Genomic DNA, 24,701 nt, shown 5'->3' on the forward strand with positions numbered 1-24,701 from the left:
CACGCTTTTGCACGTTTTTGATGGTTTTTCACGGTTTGCAATATTTTTGCAAGTAAAATAACATGACATTTTACAAGAAGCCATTATTTTATGATATGTTAGTTGCTACTACCACACTTTGCATTGCCTTTTCAATTTATTGCATCCTGTGTGAGATGGTGGGCATGGGATCTGGAACCGAGATGTGAAATCTATGATGCCAAAACAGTTAAGAACGCTGTAAGCCTGACATGGGCAAACTACTGCCCGTGGGCCAAATCCGACACATTGAGTAATTCAATGCTGCCTGATGCTGCTACAACCAAACTAAAACCAACTTTTGACGTTTTAGCTAAAAAATAGCTCAAGAAATTTGTTGAGATTGTAATTAAATTTATGTTTGGCATGATTCTTATTGTTTTCATTTTCGCTTTCGTAACACTGTAAATATTGTTCATAAAATTTAACCTCTTTCGTTACACTTATATGGCCCGCCAGTCTAGGTGGCAAAATTTTCGACACTCGGTTCAAAAACCTTGCTCACCTCTGCAGTGTAAGCGCTAGGCAATGGCGTCGCCCGTAGAAGGGTTGTACAGAGCATTTATAAGATGGAAGGTGGGAAAAGCGTCACAAATATAAGCGCGGTGTTGTATTATTACCCACATAATTGCATTTTCAAACTCCTTTGTCCTATTACAATTTTTACAAATAATGTTTATTTATTCATCCATCGTTGATTAGCTATCAATAGAACAGTGATCAGATTACCGCCTTGAATAATCTAGTTTCCACATGTTCCATCTTCGTCAGTTATCAACTTAAATTATGGCTTAAATTAAATTTTGTTGACGTACTGTGCTGTACTGTGCTTTGCTGTACAGCCGGAAATATTTTTGTATCCGAATAATGACTCCGTCACCGAAATAATTATATTGCGACTTCTGACTTTAAAAAATATGGAATTCCGACTTCCGGGAAGTCTCAAAATTTTGGTCGTCTTACTTCCATATGGTTTCAGTAGCTCAGAGATGAGTCTCCTTTACTTCTGAGTGAGTGCCCGTAACTTTGCTCAGAAACGAGTCTTCTTTACTTCTGACTGAGTGCCCGTAACTTTGCTCAGATATGAGTCTTCGTTACTTCTGAATGAGTGTCCATAACTTTGCTCACAGATGAGACTTCTTTACTTCTGAACGAGTGCGCGCATCTTAAAGCACTTCGCTTCAAAGCACTTCGCTTCAAATCAGTTGTTCGCGCAAAATGTCATTCCCACAAACGGTAATTTCCGACAGCGTTTTTTTCGCCGTATGTATAGCTAATATATTCAAATAGGTTATTCGCGCAAAGTGGCATTCCCTCAAATGGTAATTTCCCGACAACGTCTTTTCTCTGTATGTATCGTTAATATATCAAATCAGTTGTTCGCGCAAAGTGGCATTCCCGCAAACGATTATTTCCCGGCAACGTTTTTTTCTCGTAATAGTTTTCTAGGGAGGATCCAATTTATGATATTATCTTCTCAATTTAATCATATTATGGTCCTTTTGCATATTTTATTGAGGTCCATTATAATGTTCTTAAGAGATAAATACACTGTTAGGAAAAACGTGGAATTTTTTGTATTTTTCTGTAAGAATAGCCGAATATTTTATTTGAACAAATTGATTGTGTGCTTTGAATATTTTGGTTGACGTCGCAGTTTGAAGATTTTGGTTCGAATCTCAATCTCTTACCGGGAATGTATTTAATAAAATACTTAATGTTGAGCGGAAAAGGAGTTGCTTTAGCGGCCGCCGTATGTTGTCTACCCTGGTGCAGTGCAGCGCGTTAAGATCATGCCAGAAATATATAAATTAAATTTATATAGATAAGTAATATTCACTAGATATGGAAAAATGTGTCGTTATACCGTACAGTCTACACCAGGGCCACCCAACTGGCGGACCTCGTTCCGAACTTTCGACTTTGAGTATTTAATTCGGACCTCGGATCAAATCAAATTAGGATCATTGGCCAAACTTTGGAAGTTTCTTTTGCTTTCATAGTTTTGCAAGTTATTTTATAATTTGCTCATGTCGGCACCTGACTATATGAAAAGAATTGTAACGTCATAATAAACAATCTTCACTAGAGAATAATCGCTAGCCATCCGTGAAGTGCGCGTTTAAGGATGTCGAGATATAATTTCGGAAAGATCGGACCCCATTAATTTTGAAGTTTAGTATGCGAAGCTTTGGTAGGAATAGCTGAGTAGCCCGGCCCTACTCTACAGTACTAGATTGAGATATATCTCACGCAATAGCAGCAAGATTTCTGATATTAGGTACTTTCGCTATTTGATTAGGTTATATCTTGTATTGTTTGAAGAAGTTAGGCCAGGGTGGTCCAAGATTGGCAGCTCCGCGGGCCACAAAATTACTTTTGCATTGTTCGCGGGCCACAATAGTGCCAGAACTTTGCTCGTTTAACTTCGTTAGTTGCCTCCGCAAGCCATAACACTAGTCAATTCAGTGACATTAGTGATGCAACAATATGTCAATAGATTGTCCTCTCCAAATGCGACGCGGACCACAGATAATGAAGTGGCGGGCCACATGGCACTTTGAGAACCTAAACCTATCCTATAGAACAGCGGTTCCCAAACTATTGGTCGCAACCCACTGGTGGGTCGCAAAAGGAATCTTAGTGGGTCGTGAAAAGATGTAGGAAGCTTCGATTAATTATACTGGTTATTAGGATCAGTGGCGGCTCGAATACGTAAATCTTCAAAAAATCAAAAGAAATTGAATTGAATTCAAATCCTAAGCTGTGAAAGTTTTCCTTTTACGATCTTAAAGGAACAAAAATTTGCTACACACAGACTGACCATGTGGCTTTTTTACGTATAGCAGTTTCTTACACTGTACAGCACTTCTTATCTGTTTCCCCGAAATTTAGACAGGATTTAGATTTATTTTCCTTTGAAGAATAACACTATGTTTTTTTTGGAAGAGGTCTTTTGTGTTCATTTATCAAAAATAACATTACATTGTAGAAAATCACGAGATGGATCGCCATAAGCTGTGGCAATAAATAGTGGGTCCTTACTCTTAAAAGTTTGGGAACCACTGCTATAGAACGTAAGGTATTTAGCACAGAAGATATATCTTCATATGTATTCCTAAGTTGAGTTAAGATGAGGTAGTTTAAGATGAATAGGGCCAAAGAAAACAAATTAGAAAATTACTCGTGGGGATATGAACCTCTTCGTAGTTCTTACATACGGCATTGGGATTACAATTACCTGTATATTTTAGTTGGATATCTGATTTTTTTTTTATTGCGCATGATTTTTCCGCGTGGAATATTATTCAAATCTTTCATTATCATCCAATGAATATTTCATCAAGTTCCGGTCACAGCGTTTCGTCGTATTTGCGTTGTAAACTGTCAGTCCGGGTTACGTGAGACTAACTATACTTATTCTTGTTCTATGCCAGTGGTCGGCAAACTGTATGTATTACTTGGCAAAATATACACATTTCCGATAGCATGCGGGTCACATTAATTTCCGTCCATAAACAAACGCTTTAAACCTCAAATTATGACCTATTTCTGTGTCAATTACAACTAACGGTAGGCGCGTTGGTAAGTAAACGATATGTAAGCGAGGGTGACCGTACATTTGAACCCATGTACATTTGAACCCATGTGTATATCCACGGGTTCAATCTATATGCGGGTGCTAAAACCCATGGGTTAGGGTTAGTATGAGTTCAAATATCCGTGGAACAAAAAAAATTTCCTTAGGTGCAATAGCATGCAGGCGCAATCGTCGTGGGTTCAAATGTACGTGGGTTCAAATGTAATGGAACCGTAAGCGAGATGTGCGTTTTTACGTTTATTATTATACGACCGTGCGCAAATAATAATAAATATAAGAGGATGTTTTGATTTTCACGCATTAAGAGCAGGGGTGGGCAACATACGGCCCGCGGGCCGGGTTCGGCCCGCGACGAGATTTTGACCGGCCCGCTGACTGTACATCAGTACATTATGATATTACATTATTACACTTTTAGTAATTTATGATAAATTCATTATGGGTTTTTTGGTCTCTATTTTTTTGTAGTTTAAACTTTACTTCAAACTGGATTTATAATTTTCTTTCTTGCATTAGCGAATAAATATGTGATTAGGATATTGAATACTATTCATGTTATTTTCCGGCCCACCGAGAACTTCATTTTCCCACATCTGGCCCGCCGACTAGAGAAGTTGCCCACCCCTGATTAAGAGTATAGTCGTTCGATGGCCACAAAAATTTGTTTCTGGGCGCATTTGCCCCGCGGGCCGCAGTTTGCCGACCTATGTTCTACGCCTTTGCGCTAGTGGATCCGAATGCGCTTAATGCAAGGTTTCTGTAGCAAGAGTGAAGATAGTTATACTAAGGAATTTAATTAAGAGTCTTCTTGTGCACTGGTACAAATCATTTCAGAAATGTACAAGTGAAAATGTTGTTGCACACTAACACAAATATGTCTCTGTGAGACTTACTACTTATCCTTCTTCTATGCTTGCTGAAGAAACCATTAAGCTCCTGCTCATGGAAATTCCACCCAAAAACTTCAACCCATCCGAAGGTGTTTTCTTCATTGGAAATTTCCGCCATGCAATATTCCCAACCAGACAAAATTCAATCCTAACCTCTATTGAGAAGCGTTTTACTTGATTCTTTTTATTTTTCAGAATTTTTTGGTTAAATTTTTACCCGTTTTTACCAGTAGAACGTTGCACTGCCGTCCTTCAGTTTTACAAATATTTTCATTTTATTTTCTATTTCCAGCTTTTAATTTTTGTGTTGTAGTAATTTTGCTTATTCACGACCCGGAAGCCATGACGTATATGTAGGGGTCAAAGGTCAATATTTTGCTGCATCGCTGCTCCGCTAATTCATACGCCACCCAGTGACAGGGTGCCACACAACGGAACAATAAAAGAGCGTTTACGGGCAAGGAGGCCCACGACTATATTTTTTATATTTCTCTCTTTTTGGACGCAATTGAGCTAAATTGCCTTTTATTTGGTGAGTTGGATTTTTTGCTTTTTATTTAGAATTACGTTCCGTGAGTGGAGCTGTTCAAAAGATGGATCAAATTGGGCTCTCCAGAAGTAAGTGTATATAGAGGTGACTAATTTTGTTTGCCTACTTTACATCAAGTTGTGTAAAGAGTATGAAACTTACGGACTATATATTCACATGGCTAACAGCCAGTTCCCGAACTCGTAATGGAACTAAAATAAGGAAAATCGGAATAAAATTATGGCCTAACTGTAATCTGGCACACATACTATGGGTGTACCCTAAATTGAATAATTTGCTATACCCTAATCAGGGTTAGGAAGACCCGAATCATTGACTTCTGCAGTTTTCTGCTGCTGGAACGTAAAGATTCGGGTCGAACAATAATAGCCTTCAAGCATTATTTGGGGCGATGGTGTGAAAAAGTCTTCGCAATATACGAATATACAGATCTTTCTACCGTAGGCACAGCGGTATAGTTGGAGTCGTAACAAACCGTCTATATTTGCGCGCATAAATCTTCAAATTGCAAAATTCAATTTGTTAGTACAGTCTTATTTACCAACCTTGAACGTCCACGACATCGTAAAAAATTTACGAAAATTCATTATAGTAGTGCTATTGAGCGACATATGCTTATGAACTAATTACTTTGCGTCATCAAATTTCGCTACTCGTGTTATCCTGAAAACAGCGAAATATTTTTCAGCGCGTCAATGACTGCATCTCTAGAGCAGTGGTTTCTTTCTTTTTAAGCTGCGCCCCCCTTTTTAGAATTTGTCAAGTCTCGCGCCCACCCTTAAAAATAACTAGCTAACAATAATCTACAATTCATGGATGGAACGTACATAATGAAATAAATATAAAGGTAAATAACTAAATATCAAAAATATGGCGGGCAAGATCAAATATAACAAACATTTTTAATTTTAATTACCTTCACGCTCCCTCAAAAAAATTATCTACGCCAACCCCCCAAGCCCCCCCCCCCCTGTGGGGCGCGCCCCAGCATTTGAGAACCACTGTTTTAGGGCCTTGTTTTAAACTCCGTGTTCACCATCGCGCCTAATGATTCAATAGATCGAGCAGGCAATGCCACCCTTAAAGATTTCCGTCCTTCCAAAGTAGTAACTTTTTAGTTATCAATAACGGTTCAAACAGAGCCTTATTCAGAGCGATGGGGCGATCAAAAATAAATATAATATTTCCATATTCGACTATGTATATATTGAAACAGATATTTTCCACCATGATCGCCAAATTTGGAGTCATAACATAATCGTCTATATTTGCGCGCATAAATCTTTCAGGCGCTGTCGTCTGCGGCTCAAATGAGTCATTCTTTCGTAAACAATGCTCAGACGATAATTAGTCTTCCTACACTGCGGTGTCATTCACTCGGAACTAACCAACAAATAAGAGTTCAAACTCGGGGTGAAAGTATCTCAATAATGTGGTATTTTAGACTTCTAACCTTACTATTATTTTTTGCAACGCTCACTCACGCTCTGCACAATACCTAATACAGAAACCCCATGATCAGGAGCGTAGCCAAAAATTTGCAAAGGGGGGGGTTCTGAATTTTTTTTTTGCTAAGTTAGATTGAAACAGCTTGCGGATCCGATCAAACGCTGGAATACGCGTGTTTTTATTAGTCTTGGGGTCTAAAAAGCATTTCAAGCTACGGAAAATTGCTTTCTATGACACAGAAAATTGATTTTAATTTTTTACGAAATGCCTACCCAATTTGTTACATCACATCATCCCGAGTTTAAACTGACAGGAAAGTGCTAAAATAGAAATTCCATTTATAAAAAATATCAGTAGCGCCCCTAGGATAAGATTTACATATTTATCCAGAGGAGAGGAAAGCCGATAAGAGGGCTTAACCTAACCATATGGCGAACCACGGCCTTTCGTCCAGTTACCAGTCCATGTCGGGTATGGGATTAGTTAGCCAGTTACTAAATTTTGCGAGTATGGACCAGCGGTTACGCAAACTACCCTACGATGGCGAGGAGTCCAGCAATCCTCTCGCACATCACTATCCCCGCATGAGGATTCGAACCTGCGAACCCGTGCAGGGTTATCAAGGTGCAGTGGCGAATGTATTTCTGACGCTTAGCAATATGTGCCACACCGCCCAGCCATCATATAATACTGCTTGTCTAGAGATTTCTTTAGATGTGTGGAACATGAAAACATAATTTAATTTCTCACCCTGTGCTTTCAGATTGCTTTCTGCTGCTGCTCTGCCACGTTCAACGTATTTTTGCTTATTTTGAGCTCTGCACCTTTAAGTTGCCGCTTCTCCATGATGGCTTGTATGTATTCTTCATCGTTTTTTCTTTGTAGTTCTCATATTTTTGATAGTTTGGCAAGTGCGCTTATATTCGCTGTGAATCAAACATTTCGCTCACACTTTTTTATCTACCCTGTCCCAGAATATTTCCCATGCATAATTGTGTAGTCGGAGTCTGAAAATATTGCTCCGGAGTAGAAGCCGAAGTTGTGTTTTCAAATTTCTTTGAGTCGAAGTCAAAGTTTGAATTCTCTTCAAATAAATCTATTTTCTAAAACAAAATCTAACTACCATTTTTGTTTTTACAGCACAAACCCCCCTAACGTCTCCCACCGCTACCGCCAATGCAGCCGTCTCCCCTCCCATCCCCCAACTGTCAACAGCCGGTGCCACAGGTGCCGTGGCCATAGGCCAGCTCCCGACCATGCAACAACTACCAACAATAAGAGACCCGGAATGGCTGAAGCTTGAGGTTAGAGTTTTGTTATTGGAAACGTCAGTGTACATAACTATCGTTTCAATATTATCTTGTTACTTATCGATTTTAAGTATGTGGATAGGTATTTGTCTGTATGTCTGTGTGTTAGATGCACGCGATATCTCACGAAAGCGAGGTTCAATCTGCTCCAAATTTTGCATGTGCATTCACCTCAGCTCGGATCAGAAGCCTATTGATTTTGGATGGATTATGTCGTATAATTAGCGAGTTAATAATTAATTAGTGATGGGACACATGGTGTCACTATGGAGTAAGACCACTGTTTTGGGAGATCCCCTAACTTTCGATCGATAAGTCTTCGGTTTCCAACCGAATTCTAGTTGTTCTTGTTAGTAATATTCTTCTCTTTCGTCATGATAAAATTGCTTTTCTCTTCGAATACTGGACCAATTGCTTTGAAATTTTCAGTGGTTAAAGATTGATTTTTTTGCCAGAAGGCTATTACTTTTACTTATTGCTCAAAAATTGCTGTGGACTTCAAGAGATTCGTTTTTTATGTGTCAGAATGAAAAATAGCGACACCTTGTGACGTGTCCATATATTTGAGCACAACTCTCTTGTTAATTAACGGATTCATGGACGGAATAATTCCGAATACATTCTAAAGCAGTGGTAACTCAACCTTTCATGGCTCGTGTCCCGGTGGCTTTTAGCGCTCATGGTCCCCTTTTTACTATTCTAAAAATACGAGCAATTAGGATTGCGCATATTCTCGATTTACTTGGGTGAAAGAAACGTATCTGGCATTCTATTTCTGTTTCTTGGGGATGATAAATTTGAATATAATTGTGTGTGGCCCCCTTTCGGTTTTTTAGCACTCATGGCCCCTTGTTTATCATTCCAGTGGTATTTATAGTGGTATTATGATCGGTAGATTCTGGATCCCATTATGTTCAAACAATTCATGCTCAACAAAGTGAAAACACCCTGTGAAATAACCTTATCAAGCAATGAAACTAGGAAGAACGAGGAGGAGGAGGAAAGTAAAATCAGTTTTGCGCTTAGCATTGTGCCCCCCTACCAACCGCTATGTGGCCCTCTAGGGGCAACGGGCCCCCGATTGATAACCGCCGTTCTAAGGTAATATTCCCGCTGATATTGAATTTGGGGTTTAATTTTTTAATTTGAGTCAAGTTGGACTTGATAACCTGATTCATGAGTTAACCGTTACTCAGAGTCAGTTTTTAGGGTGTCCATGGAGTCTTGATTTTTTTTAAAATTGCAAAGGGAATTTATTGATACCATTTATATTGGTTTTGCCCTCACATATGTATTAAATAAAGTTAAAATACTTGAACAATCACTTATTAAAAAAACAATAAACCTGGTTAAGATATATTGATAACTGACTTCATAACAAAATTGAAATTGTAAAGGGACTTTATTGGCACCCTTATATGCCGTTCCATCTACAAGTTCGATACCGGATTCTGCTCCATTTTTTGTGTATTTTTATCACTATTCATTCGTCTTCCGCAGGTTTGCCGTGAATTTCAGCGAGGCGCTTGCAAACGAACATCAGAAGAATGTAAATACGCCCATCCCGGGAAGAACATTCAAGTCATGCCTGACGGGAAAGTTATCGCCTGCTTCGATGCGCTGAAGGTGCGTTTTAATTTTGATTCATTATTCCTATAATCTATGACGGTCCTAATTTTCATTTCAACGTATGACTTTTTGGAAACCAATTTTGCGGCGTTTGCAGTTAGACACAAACTCGTACGTCATTTTCAACACAATTTTGCCTCATCCGTGAGCAAGTTACTCATTAGCGAAGTTATTTTTCCTTGAATGGCCATCTCCGTAGCGAGCTGTGGTACTGCCATACTGACAGCAGGTTGGGAACGGTAATGGTCTTTTCCCTTTTGAATTTTTGCCAAAAGGGATACTAAACAGATATATAAATAGCAGGCCCGGATTGTGAGCCAGGTACATTGCTGTATACTACCGCCAAAAACGAGTGAAGTTTTCACTAGGTACCTTTTACATTCTACAATGACTACATTAAGTTAATAAGATCAGATCAGATTTACCTATTTATCCGGGAGAGAAAAACCGATAAGACGGCTTAAGCTCATGGCGAACGAACCACGGCCTTTCGGGATTAGTCAGCCAGTTATTTGTTTTAGGTGCATTGACTTGGTGGTGGAGGAAGCCGTAACCGACCGACGTAAATTAACTGCGATTTGTGTAATTTTTTGAATTTTTCTTTCTTTGCTGGTTTTCTTATTATTTTACGCGGCATAAAATAACGAATCTTTTGTACAAAGCCTACGCGCCTAATGCGAAAATGTGAGAATTAGGAAAGACACCCCGCTACGTTTAAAAATACCAAGTTAGTAATTATCCGATCCGGGTTAGAAATGATTTGAAAACTTGAGTCGCCAACGCAATATGCATTTACAAAAGATCCAAAATAACTGATCGAAACGCGATAAAAGCAAAACTAAGTATTTTTATGGACGAGCAGATTTCCGCAAGTTTTAATTTATCTCTGTAGCCTAATTGGAAAACAAATTGCTATCCATTTTTTCAATGCTTCTGTGACGTTAACAATGCCGATTTATAATAGGCAGGTTTTATCGCCGGCTTTCTTGGTAATAGGCGGCTGTAGGGAGTGTACTGTAGTCGTTTAATTCTTTAGAAAAATAGTAGATTTATATGGAATTTTTGCGTAGTTTGGAATCTTTGTTAAGTGAAAAAGCGTTGTTAAAGTTAATATATGGATTCTTGTAATATTTTCGAAGAAATTTGAATTTTTTATTTTTATTTTTAGTTCAGTGTTGTGGCAAATCGGAGTATATTTCTTTTTTTTTATAGTCAATTAATGACGATGAAATCCAATATATTTTTTGATTTTTCTCACCAGTGTTGATTGTACGTTGCAATTTATATCACTGGGTGGTCGGGTCTAAGCTCGCTTTGATACTATACTGTTATTACCACATATGAGTTAGATTATTGTGGCAACTTTCTCTGCTTATCATGACTTTGCCCCACCATAATCACTTCCATGACATATATTTTGTATTTCACTCGGCTCTGCACAGACATCCGCTGTTATGTTAGGGCCTGCTATATTTTGAAATAACTGAAACTTTGCCGATTCGCCCTTACCTTCCAATTTGTCACACCCTAGGTCAATCTTTTAACGCAAAAAAGCGACCAAAAAAAATTTTGAGACTACCCAATTTCGGGTCGCGACCTGTAGGTGAGGGAGACACTGCATTACGATACCAAATCATCTTTTTAAACTTGACATTGTGGTAGTTCCCAACCTTTCGTAATACATTTATAAGTGCAAAAACAATAATTCCGTTTATTGTTCGATCTTCAGAATTCCTTCCTAGGTTGGGAACCGTTGCATTGGTTAATAAAACGCGCAACCCGAACTCAGGTGTTTGCGCAGTTTGACGAGTTTACACCGTGTGTAATAAATCTATTATAATACCTAAATAGGGGAAGAAAATTTGTAAAACTACAACAATTGCAATGCATAATAGCCCGTAAAAAAGGAAAGGAAGATACCATCGCCAGGGTAGGATTTTCCATCAGTTAAACAACCCTTCGTTATGGCATTGATTTGTTCTCATTGGTCTCATTGTTCTGTGATAATGACCAGGATTAAGGAGTCAAAATTGTGATGTGCTGTGCAAAATTTTATCTTTGTGGGTGGCACGGTTTTGCGGGTTATTAAAAAGATACGGGTAGTAAAGTTGTGTTTGGTTTTCATCGGAGCTGGAGCCCCCATCCTTCATTTAGGCATAGAACTGATTGAAATAAGGCTTCTCGACAAATATACTTTTTCAAATTACCAACTTCAAACCATGCTAGATAAACTAATAAATAATGCAACGGCAATTATCACTCGACTACTTCCGTATTGGCTTCTTATCGGACAAGCAATCGGTTTTAAAAGACAGCTAACAAATTTTACAATTTTACAAATGTGTTAGATGTGATCAAAGCATGGTCACACTCACTCGGTAAAGAGACTCATCTCTGAGTGAAGTTACGGACACGCACTCAAAAGTGAAGGAGACTCATCTATGAGCAAAGTTACACACACTCACTCAAAAGTAAAGAAGACTCATCTCTCTGAGCAAAGTTACTCACACCCAATCAGAAGAGAAGGATACTCATCTATGATCAAAGTTATGGGCACTCACTCAGAACTTAAAGAGACTCATCTCTGAGCAATGTTACACACACTCACTCAAAAGTTAAGGATACTCATCTCTGAGCAAAGTTACACACACTCACTCAAAAGTAAAGAAGACTCATCTCTGAGCAAAGTTACACACACCCAATCAGAAGGGAAGGAAACACATATCTGAACAAATTCACACACACTCACTCAGAAGTGAAGAGACTCATCCTTGATTGAAGTTACTCGCACCCAAGTTCGATCAAAGATTACTTGCGGTTCAAGTCGAATCAAAAGATGAAAGGCACGATCTTCGAAATTACACAAAAGTTCTTTTATGTGAAAATAATAAAATTGTTTACTGGAGGCAGACAATAAAATCAATAGACACTTGTCCTCTTGCGTTACCGAACAATCGATTTTTGTTGAATAATGACATCACACTGTCTGGATGTATTACAACACAATAGCGGTCGTTTTATGGCGCGAAAACCTGTATTTGCACATTTGAATTGTGGTAAATGAATATTCTTCTTAACGAACATCGCCCTTGGACGTTTTATGTGCATTTCTCCGCCATTTTCCTTTTAACAAAAGGCCGCCATATATATATTGTTAGAATACATGAATACAAAAGTCAAATGACTAACATGGTCACCACGATTTCAGCCAAATGTTAAAAGAATTGTGTTTTTTTTTCACAACGACAAGAGCAACAACTTTGCTGAGTATCTATATGTCCAAAAACAAGGTATTTGAACATAAAAAAAGCAGAAGTTTTCTATCGGCTTCTTCCATTTTCAAATATTAAAAATTGAAATTGGTCGGTCCATTAGCCGCAGAGAAAAGATCTATTAGAACAATACATAGGCCAGGGTGGTCCAAACCCAGGCTCGCGGGCCATATGTGGCCCGCCGCTTCATTATCTGTGGCCCGCGTCGCATTTGCGCGAGGGTAAACAAAAGGTTGCATTTGGTGTTGTTTCGTGATAAAAATAACCAGAAAAATCTTTTGACATATTGTTACATCACTAATTCTACTGAATTGACTAAACTAGCAAAGTTCAATGATGTGCAGGTAGTCTAAATATTTATCTGGCTCTTCATTTTTTTGGTCGGAAAAATCTGCTAACAAAATAAGCTTCATAGAAAACTGAAGATCGAATGAGGAATCTATTAATCTAGGTTGGCTATGCCTGATAAATAAATATTAATGTTATGGCCGAACAATACAATTCCCGTCGGGTGGTTTTTTGTAACCAGCCTAAGCAGTATTACAAAAAATGCTGCCTATATGTCAGAAAATTGAGTAATTACCAGGGATGGCCAATACCGAATAGTTCACTATTTCGAATACATTCGAAATTATTTTTTTCGAATATGAAATTTCGAATACTTCGAAAATAAAATCCACTAATTGAAGCTTATCTAAATGTATGTAGGAATTTCCATACAATAATCAATGGAATAACTGCTATCTACAAGTTACAACCTAGCTGTATTACCAGGCATTTCATATTTGCAGATTATTGCAGTATATATTTTATATACCATGAGTCATGTTAACAGAATTAAATTAATACGACAGTAGTGGTATCGGTGATGGATTTGAATATTTGCGCAACACAAAATCATCCTAGTAAAACGCCCATACTTTTAAATACCAACCATTATCCAAATTATTTGTCGAAAAGCGGGATAAAGTATGAGGTATTTTTCCGGCTTGTGACAATTTTTTCGTGAGTACAAAAATACGACTCAAAAATTAATTATATTCGGGAACTTTACCACACATTTTAAGTCCGCAGATCGCCGTTGTATGTTTGAGTAATAATACTTTTATTATTTTATAAATATGAAAATAGGAATCAAAAACTATTTATAATCGGGTAGTTTACCACACATTGTAAGTCCACAGATCGCCGTTGTATTTTGTAAATACGAAAATAGGAATCAAAAATTAATATTAATCGCGAGTTTGCCACACAATTTATGTCCACAGATTGTCGTGATATTGTGCCGAATATAATTAGTTTTGATTCTTATTTTAGTACTCACGAAAAATTGTCACAAGTTTATATTTTATCCCGCTCTTGGGAACTAATTTGGATAATGGTTCCCATTGGTTCGTATTTGAAAGTATGGACTTTTTACTAGGATGATTTCGTGCTGCGCAAAATATTCGAATCCATGACCGATACCACTACTTAAAATGCCTTACCGTGTTAATTTAATTCTATTATCATAACTCAAATGTTGGTAAATCGGGCTGTTTACCACATATTTGAAGGCCACAAATCGCCATTGCATTTTAAAATTATTAGTTTTATTATTTTGTAAACACGAATCCGAAATTAATTATAATTGAGCAGTTTACCACGTATTTCATGTCCACAAATACACGTTGTATTTGGCATTAATACTTTCATTATTTTATCAATATAAAAATAGGAATCAATATTTAATAATATCGGTCAGTTTACTACACATTTTATGTCCACAGATTGTCGATACAACCATGAGTTACGTTGAACAGAATTAAATTAATACGGCATGACATTTTAAATGCTGGTACCAGTCATGGATTGGATTATTTTGCGCAACAAAAAATCATCCTGGTAAAGGATGAATACTTTCAACTATCGTTATCAGAATTATTTGCCAGAAATTATTTTCTAATAAATCGACTTGTTTTTCCAACTTGTGGCAATTTATTGGATATCGTAACAATGTCGGCTATAAATACCGTATTTCCCGGCTAATCAGTCCACATGGCAAATAGGACGATGTCTATTTTTAGCACTCAAAAAAGGGGTTTTTCCATATAGGCCTCCAATAAGACGGGTCGAAAAATTCGCTAATAATTTTATATGTTCAGAACCAGATCATGTTAGTTTGGTAGAATCATACTCACAGAATTAACTATTTTTAACAATTGAGCGGTAAATTTAAGTTGTAAAGCGACAATCATTTTGGACAACCTATTAACCCGAATGTTGAAATAATTTTGGAATGTGATGATAAGTACTACACTGTACGTCCACGGGTTATTTCACAGCTGTGTTTTCCTGTCCCTGTCGTGTTTTGCTGAATCAGCAAAACGAAAGGGTCACAAAATCACTTTATCTCGGTGGCCGTGTTTCTCTTTAAAGTAACGATAACCGGCCTGCGAATAAATATCATGATTGGCAGACCCTAAGACCCAAATATAAGGTTACACAAATCATGCTTGAGAAGACTCATGCGAATAATAATTAGGCCACATAGAAATAAAATAAACATACTTTCTCAATTTTTCGACGTAATGGAAATGAATTTGTAAATTAAAAGCCTCGTACACGAATGTCGGCAATGTCCACGTACAAATGTGTCGCAACACTATGCGACGTGCTGTCGCAAAGAATATAAACAATCAAAGTGCCGATTCTATTTCATCGTCATTACGTGAGACAGCGTAAAAAGTCGTTTAAAGATTCCCGTAAAACGAAACACCACGTTTACGGCGAAAAGTGACTACTATTCGGAATTATTCGAAAATCAGCCGAAAAGGTATTCGAATACTTTGATATTCGAATACATTCGAATATTCGATTCGTTTTGGACAACCCTGGTAATTACCCTCCTGTATCTCAAATTTGGTACGATTCGGTAATCAGTCAATCTGCAGTTATTTGTAAGTTATTTTATTAACATGAGTTTAAAAATAAAGCTGACCAATTCAAACATATTTTTGACTAGGTGTGGGTGGGAAAATACCACAATGCTTGCTTGATATGTCCGCAAGTTGTGTCGGTGACAATTTAATACGGTAGTTTCACTTTTTGCTACTTTCTCCCTTATGAAAAGTTTGAAATCTTACACTAAATGTAGATATAGTAAGATTTTTGCACGTTTTAGTGAAATTCTTTTTTGTGGTTTTTGCATGCTTTAGCTTAAAAAAAGTCAAATAATGATCAATGTATTTGACAATAAAAGTGTTTGTTTTGTATTGCACTGTTTACATATTCTTGGCACTATTGTGGCCCGCGAACAATACAAAAATAATAGTGTGGCCCGCGGGGTCGACAACCTTGGACCACCCTGACATAGGCCATAGGTCCAAAACCAAGGTTTTTGAATATAAATAAAAGTAATGGCCTTCTAGCGGGTTCTTCCATCTTTAAAAGCTCGAAAAATTAAAGGGGTTGATCCTTTAGTTTAGAGAAAACAACACAATATTATGCTCCAAAACTTCGAATCCAACATTGCGTGTAGCAATGCAGACCTTTATCGCATCGCCGGAAAACCGCTGTCTCTATCTTCGTCTAGACTTGGATATCTTTCGGATTATTTACGGATCACTGTCAACTGATTTACATTTGAAAATAGTTCTTTCGCTTTCTTTGGAATTTTTTTAAGTGAAAATTCGCTTAAGGCAAGATCGCGCACAGATGTAAACTGGAAACACCTCATAGCCAAGTTACGTTACGAGCAAATGCAATTGGGTATTGGAATTACATAGAATTTTGGTGATCAAATATGCGCACTCGCTCATAAGTGAAGTAGACTCATCTCTGAGCAAATGCACGTCAGTAAATGCCAATTGGCTTTGGAAAATGATCTATTTAATTATACCTCAACCGGTGTGATAAATTGGACAAGCAATGCTGATCCATACGGTTACGATCTTTCTAAAAATACCCGATTTTTACGTATATTGGCTGCTTGTATAATATAGCCTTGTTCAGAGTGATGTATAAAAAATCGTCATAAAAACTTTCATCTATTTTGCGTATTATTATTCGAAGCATATATCGATTCCCCGAAAGAGCAATGTACTTTGTATTTTTCGTCTTCCTATTGTTTACGAAATAATGACTCATTCCGACCGCAGACGACCGTGCTCGAAGATTTATGGGTTTGCACACTCGTTGTTTACGGTTATTGGGTTTGTATAGCTAACGAGAAACGTGTTTGTTTAATCTGCACTTTTGAGGGAGTGTAATAAAATTTTCGGTATTAACCTGATATTGCTCTAACATTAGGAAAAGTTAGAATACTATCTTGTTATTTGAAATTTCCCCTCCGTTATTTTTTTTGTTTCCTTTGATTTTCTTGGAGATGCGTTTCTTTCACTTTTACTTTTTTTTTTGTTGATTTGCACAGTTGATCGGTACGTCGGTATGTATTATTCATAACTAATCAGGAAAATACACATGCATAACCATATAAAGATAATAAACTACCGGTATGGCACACATTTTGGATAATATTTATTTTTTTGCCATTTTTGTATGCAATGAACAGTTCAATTTCCTTCAATTCAGACTTGTGGTAAAAACATTAAACAAAGGTTTCTTTTTATATATCTTACAATGATATCGATTAAACCGTCTCCTTCACATTAGAGTGAGTGCGCGCAAATGATCGCATTAGGCGAAAAGTGGCCAATGTCTAGTAAAAGCCATGTAAACTCAATTACATTTTTCACAGCGCGGAGACATCGCTATTTCTTGTTCTATTTTTAAATTCAACGATTTATTTGTTGACTTATCTCAAGATTATCGTTCGTAACATATAATTTTAAGCAAAATATCGCACACGATTATCCATTTTTTATCCAAACCATTAAGTATTGAAAAACAAACGGAACAAAATTTTTATACATACTGAGAAGTAAATTGAGAATTTTAGAAGAATATATCAGAAAAAGAAAATTGATATAGAACAGTGGTTCGCTCCACAAGGGGTCGTAAACAATTTTGTGAGGGGACGTGGAGCTGATTAAAAATAAAAATATTTGTTAGATTCGCGTATTTTGGGTATTCACACTTCTTTATTGTTTAGAGATTGCGATTCCATTCTCGTATTTTCAATGTGTTTTTGAATAGAACATACTTACGCCTTACCATCTGTTATTTGTAGCTTATTGTTAGCTAGTTATTTTTGAGGTGAAGCGCGAGTTTTGTCAAATTCTAAAATGGGGGCGCAACTTAAAAAGTTGAAGAGAAGAGAACCCCTGATTTGGAATATAATAATATGTCGACTAGAGTGCTATTTGTTATACCACCTCGACACAAGCGGTAAATGCATGAGCCTAATCCAGAGGCGACATTTCGAAAGTTTTCAGTTTTCAAACTTTTCATTTTCGAAAAAATTTTATTTGATTAAATCACAAAGAAATAAATGCGCTTCAATCTCGTATCTAATCATAGTTCGAAGCAATATTCATTAAAGTACCTAAATAAAAAGTTACAGAAGTTTAGAAATCAGAAATATATCTTTCCTTATTCTCTCAAAACAGCTTTTTCAAGTTTAGTCTTTCTGAGTTAAAGCCTTCGATTTGCTAAAATGTTGCCCGGTATATTGTTTGTGATAGGCTATCGCTAATTGCTAAGATTGGCGGCCACTACGAATATATTTTTTAGTAATATAGGGATAAAGATCTTCAGTAAAGAATTTTTCGATATTTAAATTTCATATTTCTTTTCAAATGGCATTTGACGACATCGTCTTCATTTGGCAATGCTGTTTATATGACTTCATAAATAATGAATAGGGCTAATATGACGTCATACAAACAAGTTAAACGTGGAAAGCATCAAAATATATTTTCATGCCTATTTTAGCGACGCTTATTCACATCGTTCGCTACGAAAGAGGCCCGATACAGGCAGCCACTGTGCAATTTAAATCTTCGCCATGGTCGTCGAGAGACTTGATAGATTATTCTTTAAAATGCAGCCCCTCGAGATAATCCGTAAGAGTCGTACGTGCGTCTTTCTAGACTAGACCCATCTCTCTCGGTCATCTTGAACCTCCACGTGGCGCTAAAGAGCTCCCTCAAATCATTTGTGATTTGTCACCTGATCTGTTCATTTCCAGATTTCTCCGCGACAGGATAATAATACGTACCTCGAGCGCAAATTCGGGTTTCAGTGGAGCTTGGAGCAGTGGCGTATCTAAGTAAAATTGCGTGCCTGGCAAAGTTTCAAAAAACGCCTCTTGATCGTTGATCTATAATTTTTAACAACTAATTCATGACCGTATTGTTGGGGGTAAATCTGCTGTTATTTGAAATTAGAATACTTTTGATTTCAAATTGTTTAGCTCTGTCAAACTCAAATTGTGTTTAAACTTGAATAGAGTCTTTTTTAGAGACTATTCGAGAACGTGGAACATTTCTATCCGTGAGAACTTGCATAGGGCCGCGTTCGGAACGAAAAGAACTAAAAAAGAAGTCAAATTCTGAATTAATAGCCTCGTCTATCACATTCAGTCGCTATAATTGCTTTGTATACTTTGCCACGTGTGCCTCTCATTAGTTATGGCGTATCGTCTGGTAATTGTTTGCTTAAAGGGTGAGGCTCGTCTAGTCAGGTCAAAATATACGACCGACATTTCGCCGCCTGGCGTTTTTATTTAAATTTATTGCTCTCTGGCGGCATGTGTGTCTAGCCAGAAAAAAATAACGACCACATCATTAACGCGCGCCTTCGGTGCAAATAAATATTTTTATGAGATCTTGTTTACACTTTTACCCAGAATAAGTCTACAGACAAGCTGTAGACTGTTACGTGAGGACTAAAATAACGCAGGAAAATTGGTCAAAATCGGAGAAATCGAGCTGCCGGTTTTTATCCGACGTTTTTCGCTCTGTACAAGTAGCGAATAATATTTCGAATGTCGTCTCTGGATTGTCGAAAATTTAGACTCCGACTGCTACTCCCGACTCCGGAAAAAAAAATCGACTACATTTGAACCCACGTACATTTGAACCCATGTGTATATCCGCGTTCAATCTAAATGCGGGTGCTAAAACCCATGGGTTAGGGTTAGTATGGGTTCAAATATCCGTGAAACAAAACAAATTTCCATAGGTGCAATAGTATGCAGGTGCAATTGTCGTGGGTTCAGATGTACGTGGTTCAAATGTGATGGAACCGTTTCTAAAACTTGGTTACGAATAAATATTTAATCTGTTATCTAAAATAGATAATCTAACCTATAGGAAAGAAATTTCCGATATCTCGGTGACGTCATCTCGTATAAATCGAACTATTGGCCCACACCAGGGGTGTGTTTAAAAACATCTAGCCAGATCACACAAAAAATTTAGCTGGAAAGCCAAGAGGAGAAAGTGCGGCTATCGCTTCACGTTGTAGTAATAAGGACATCGGGCAAACCGGCGATATAATTGAAGTAGCAACAAGATAAAAAAAAATTTCCATTATTACCCACATGAGCGTCTTTTCAAACATAAACTTTTCGGATTAGGATTTTATTCTTGATGTGGAAAAATATGAGTGTTGACAAGAGCCACGATGAATGTCTTGGCGGGCCGGGTCGTGGCCCGCGGGCCTCACTCGCGTTACTTGAACTTAACTTAACCTAAGAGAAACAGAGTCAAACAAACAGCTAAGTAAATTAGGGGCGGTATCAGAATGGCCTCCTGTTATGATATACTTAAAATTTCACGTGGAAAAATTTGATAAATATTTTGATTTTGCCGCCAAATTAATAATTTAGAATATTTGAAATTGCTCTAAAGATAGAATTTTATAATACCAAATTATTCGGGAATTAATGTCAGTTACGGCCAACAGGAATTTCCACACACTTCAATTGCTCAAAATAATAATTTTCCAAATAAAACTGCTCTAAATAATTATTAAAATGAGTAATTTAAAGTAACTGATGTAATAAATTCGAATATTCGATTTATTTTGGATATCGCGAGTCAAGCGCGTTCAAATTTTTATATTGCGTTATCTAATGTGTTTTGGATGTAAACTTGACTAACCACACAGCTGCCATCAACGTGAATTTATCGATGTTGGTTTGGTTTAAACCGGTTTGGACTGGATTGATCCGGTTTCAAGTAGCTTACGCAATATACGTTCGAAGCGAGAATTCTTTGTTTTACTTATAAACATGAATATGGAATATCTCGATCATGACGATAACCATATAGGGACAGTGTGATTTATTGTCGCTGTTACGATATTTCTCTCTTAAGAGGGCGCTGAACAAGCCGTACTTTTACATGAGAAACTTCTATGTTTGATCGTTATTTTTTCTGTTAGGCTAACTTTGGCTAATTACAAATTTAACTTGGGTTACGAAAAATTTATGTTTTGTAAATAATACGAAATACAATACTTGCATGGCTACACTGAAAATCGAACTTGTCTATATTAAGCCAATAGCGCTCTGAGGAGAAGACGACAAATAACGACTGGCCGCTCTTGTTTCAAATAGACTTCTTATTTTATTGTCGACTGATCTATGAGCGATTTACGTGAAACTGCTGAAATTCTAATAGTTACTGAAGCCATATAAAACAAGAGAGCTATGCTCAAATATATGGACACGTAGAGTCACATAATTTCGATGACGTCATAGCGAGAAAAAAAGTAATAGCCTTCTGGAGAAAATTTTTATCTTTAACCACTGAAAATTTCAAAGCAATTGGTCCAGTATTCGAAGGGAAAAGCGATTTCTTCAAAACGTGTTGACGAAGACAAATAATAACAATAACAACAAAATTTTGAAACGATCGTTATGTCCACTACGTGTCCAATTATGCAATAAGCGCCAGTAAATGCCGATTCGAGATGAGACTAAAGACAGTTCTATCTTTTATTCTGGCGCATTCGAAATGGCAAAAGAGGATTGTATCCGAACAGATTGCGAATTACTAGTTTGAAGTAGAATCAATAAAAATCCTGGCTTCTGGGCATTAGCGATCGCATGTGACTCAAATATATTGTGGTCTTTGTATGTCAATTAATCTCACATAAACGTGACCCGATAAGCAAGTGTTTATTTTTTACGGTTTCATAAGTGGTGGCATAGATTAATTTTCCATGTTTGTTTGATTTTCACAAGTTAACTATCATCCGTTTAGTGTTGGTGTGGCTGCCGAACCTGATTTTCGAATAATTTTATGGGGAACTTACCATAATTTTATTCCGATTTTCCTTATTCAATTTTTATTACGAGTTTGGGGACTCTCTGTGTTAGCCAAGGGAATAAACCCCTTTGATATACTTGATGTAAAGTAGGCGAACGAAATTAGTTACCTCCATATTGGTACACACACTTATGGAGCGCCGACTTGAATTGCTTTAAGTATCGCGTCAGTCGTTCATGCACTAATACCTCTTCTTTTGGTATTTCAGTCAAAATTTTCCGAGGAAGGCATTTCTCTCCGGTTGGAAAACGTAGGTTTATTTTCGATGTAGGGGATTTTATATTAAACAAACAGACGAAAATTTGAAGTTATAACCTTCCCATGTCTGGGCGTCATTCGTTAGGCTTCTTAATATATATACCAGAGTAGTAAATAAACAAGGGCGTCGACGAGATATCAGTGCATGCGATTATGCTATGCAAACAATTACCCAATGGAAGCAATGTTAGAAATAAGTGTCGGGACCGCTGGCTGGTAACCTTAGATAAATTTGATCACATCTTTGCTTATTCATGAAATCGTTCCGGTTTTCACTCTTTATCCGGATTATTCAAATTTTTGACTCCAAACCCACCTAAAGTATCTGACTTCAGGTCTCATTACCGGAGGAACAAAATTCAAATTTGCGAACATTCTTTGTCGTTTTCACGTCCTGACTTTAGCTAGACAAGGTGTTTGATAACCCGCCACTGGTTTGGAAAGAGCTGTATCTCTGACTCTGATCTGGATTGGGCAGTATTTGAACCTCGAAAACTTTTGCACGTTTGGAGTTTTTTTACTCACATCATTCGACTATAAAATTTCGAATCTCAACTCCGGATTTTAAAAATTTTGACTCCGACTTTTACTCTGGAAATGGCATTTTCACGCGCGATCGTTAGTGACAGATCAATTTCTTGTTACACGTTGATTCTATTATCTCTAGTAAACAATACGCAAGTGCTGGGATTGCGATACGATAAGAAGCATTTAGTTGAGTTCAGGCGAGACTAAAACTGTCTTCTGTGCCTTTGCGTTGGTGAATCCGTATGCATATAATGCAAGGATGGTTTAGCTTGAGGAAAAATAACTATTCTAAGTGATTTTAGAGCAGGGGTGGACAACATGCGGCCCGCGGCCCGGGTTCGGCCCGCGACGAGATTTTGACCGGCCCGCTGACTGTACATCAGTACATTATGATATTACATTATTACTTATTGATTTTAATCGGTAAGCATGTTGATAGGTATTTGTCTGTATGTCTGTTTGTCTGTTAGATGCACGCGATATCTCACGGAAGCGAGATTGAATCTGCTCCAGATTTTGCATGTGTATTCATCTTATCTCGGACCAGAAGCCTATTGATTTTGGGCGAATTATGTCGTATAATTAGCCAGTTATTAATTAATTAGTGATGGGACACAATGTGTCACTATGGAGTAAGAGCGCTGTTTTGGGGGATCCCCTAACTTTCGATCGATAAGTCTTCGGTCTCTGACCGATATTCTCGTTACACTTTCAGTACATTATGATAAATTCATTATGTGTTTTTGGTCTCTATTTTTTGTAAAGTTGATACTTTATAACTCGATTTATAACTTTCTTTCTTGCATTAGCGAATAAATATGTGATTAAAATATTGAATACTATTCATGTTATAATCCGGCCCACCGAGGACTTCATTTTACCACATCCGGCCCGCTAACTAGAGAGTTTTCCCACCCTTGTTCTTGTTGCACACAAGCGCGAATGTATTTCTGTAACGTTTTGTTCGGCCATACTACCTCAGACTATATTAAGATCAGTAAGCGTATAATGAAAGGGTGTTCTAGCAAAAGATTCAAGAGTCTTGCTGCACACTAGCGCTAATTTAATTTTATAGCGTTTCGTTTGGTCTGTTTCTGTAGCGTACCTCAGACTGTATGACTGCATATCCTTCTTCTATGCTTTTGCACTATTGGATCAGTATGTGTATAATGCAGGGATGGTTTAGCTTGAATATTTATGACTAACCCAAGTGATTCAAGAGTCTTGCTGCACACTAACGCGAATGTATTTCTGTAAAGTTATGATAGTTGAATTATGCTTGTTCGAAGAAGTCTGACTTTGGCCAAACGAAATGTTACACAAATAGATTCTTGTTCTTGCGCGATAAGATTTTTAGCCGAATAGAATAGTTGGATATACTAGCATAAAATCAGCTATCAGTAATTTAATTTCTTGAATAACGCTTATAGTTTTAGGCATGTTAGATAGTTTGAAAGCGCCAATTCTCCAAAACACTCTTAAAATCAACGTCGAAAATTTTGCAATGGTCTGTCGTCACGTACCGTGTTTCCCCGAAAATATAACCTAGCCTGAATTTTAAAATGATTCTAATATAAGCTGTCCCTTTAAAATAAAACCTAGTAAATGGCCCGAAATTGTTTCGACGTAGTCGTTAGCAAGAAATCTCATTCGACCTTTATTTGATTTATTGGTCGACATGTAACTGTAGGTTCAAAAATTCAGTTACATGAAACCTTCATTGAAATTCAAGAATAGGGACTTTCAAGACATTCCAGAAGATCATGATTTGGTCATTTTTGAATAATCTATGTTTAGCATTTTTTTTAATAAAGACGTGTTATTTAAGCGTTTTAGCAGGGTTAAAGGTAAATGAATATCGGTTTTAAATTTTGCATATTTGGGAATATCGTCATTCTCTACTTTGTAATTTTGTTTTTGATAAATGAAAATATAAGACATTCCCCGAAAATAAGCCCTAGTGTTATTTTTCGGA

General features: G+C 37.2%; 1 protein-coding gene across 4 annotated transcripts in view; it reads left to right on the forward strand.

Annotated features, from left to right (window-relative positions):
• Nucleotides 1-4,805: 4,805 nt before the first annotated feature.
• LOC120327899 (muscleblind-like protein 1) overlaps nucleotides 4,806-24,701 on the forward strand; it is a 58,870-nt gene continuing 38,974 nt past the window's right edge. For 3 of the 4 annotated variants that reach the window (XM_039394261.2, XM_039394262.2, XM_039394264.2), the window contains exons 1-4: nucleotides 4,806-5,041; nucleotides 7,272-7,362; nucleotides 7,649-7,812; nucleotides 9,319-9,444. In XM_039394261.2, the coding sequence (XP_039250195.2) occupies nucleotides 7,353-7,362; nucleotides 7,649-7,812; nucleotides 9,319-9,444 (300 nt within the window). In that variant the 5' untranslated portion in view covers nucleotides 4,806-5,041; nucleotides 7,272-7,352. The remainder of the gene's footprint in view (nucleotides 5,042-7,271; nucleotides 7,363-7,648; nucleotides 7,813-9,318; nucleotides 9,445-24,701) is intronic. The other variant, XM_039394263.2, reaches the window with a different exon arrangement.

This window comes from Styela clava, chromosome 7 (assembly GCF_964204865.1).
Source record: "Styela clava chromosome 7, kaStyClav1.hap1.2, whole genome shotgun sequence".
Taxonomy (NCBI): Eukaryota; Metazoa; Chordata; class Ascidiacea; order Stolidobranchia; family Styelidae; genus Styela; species Styela clava.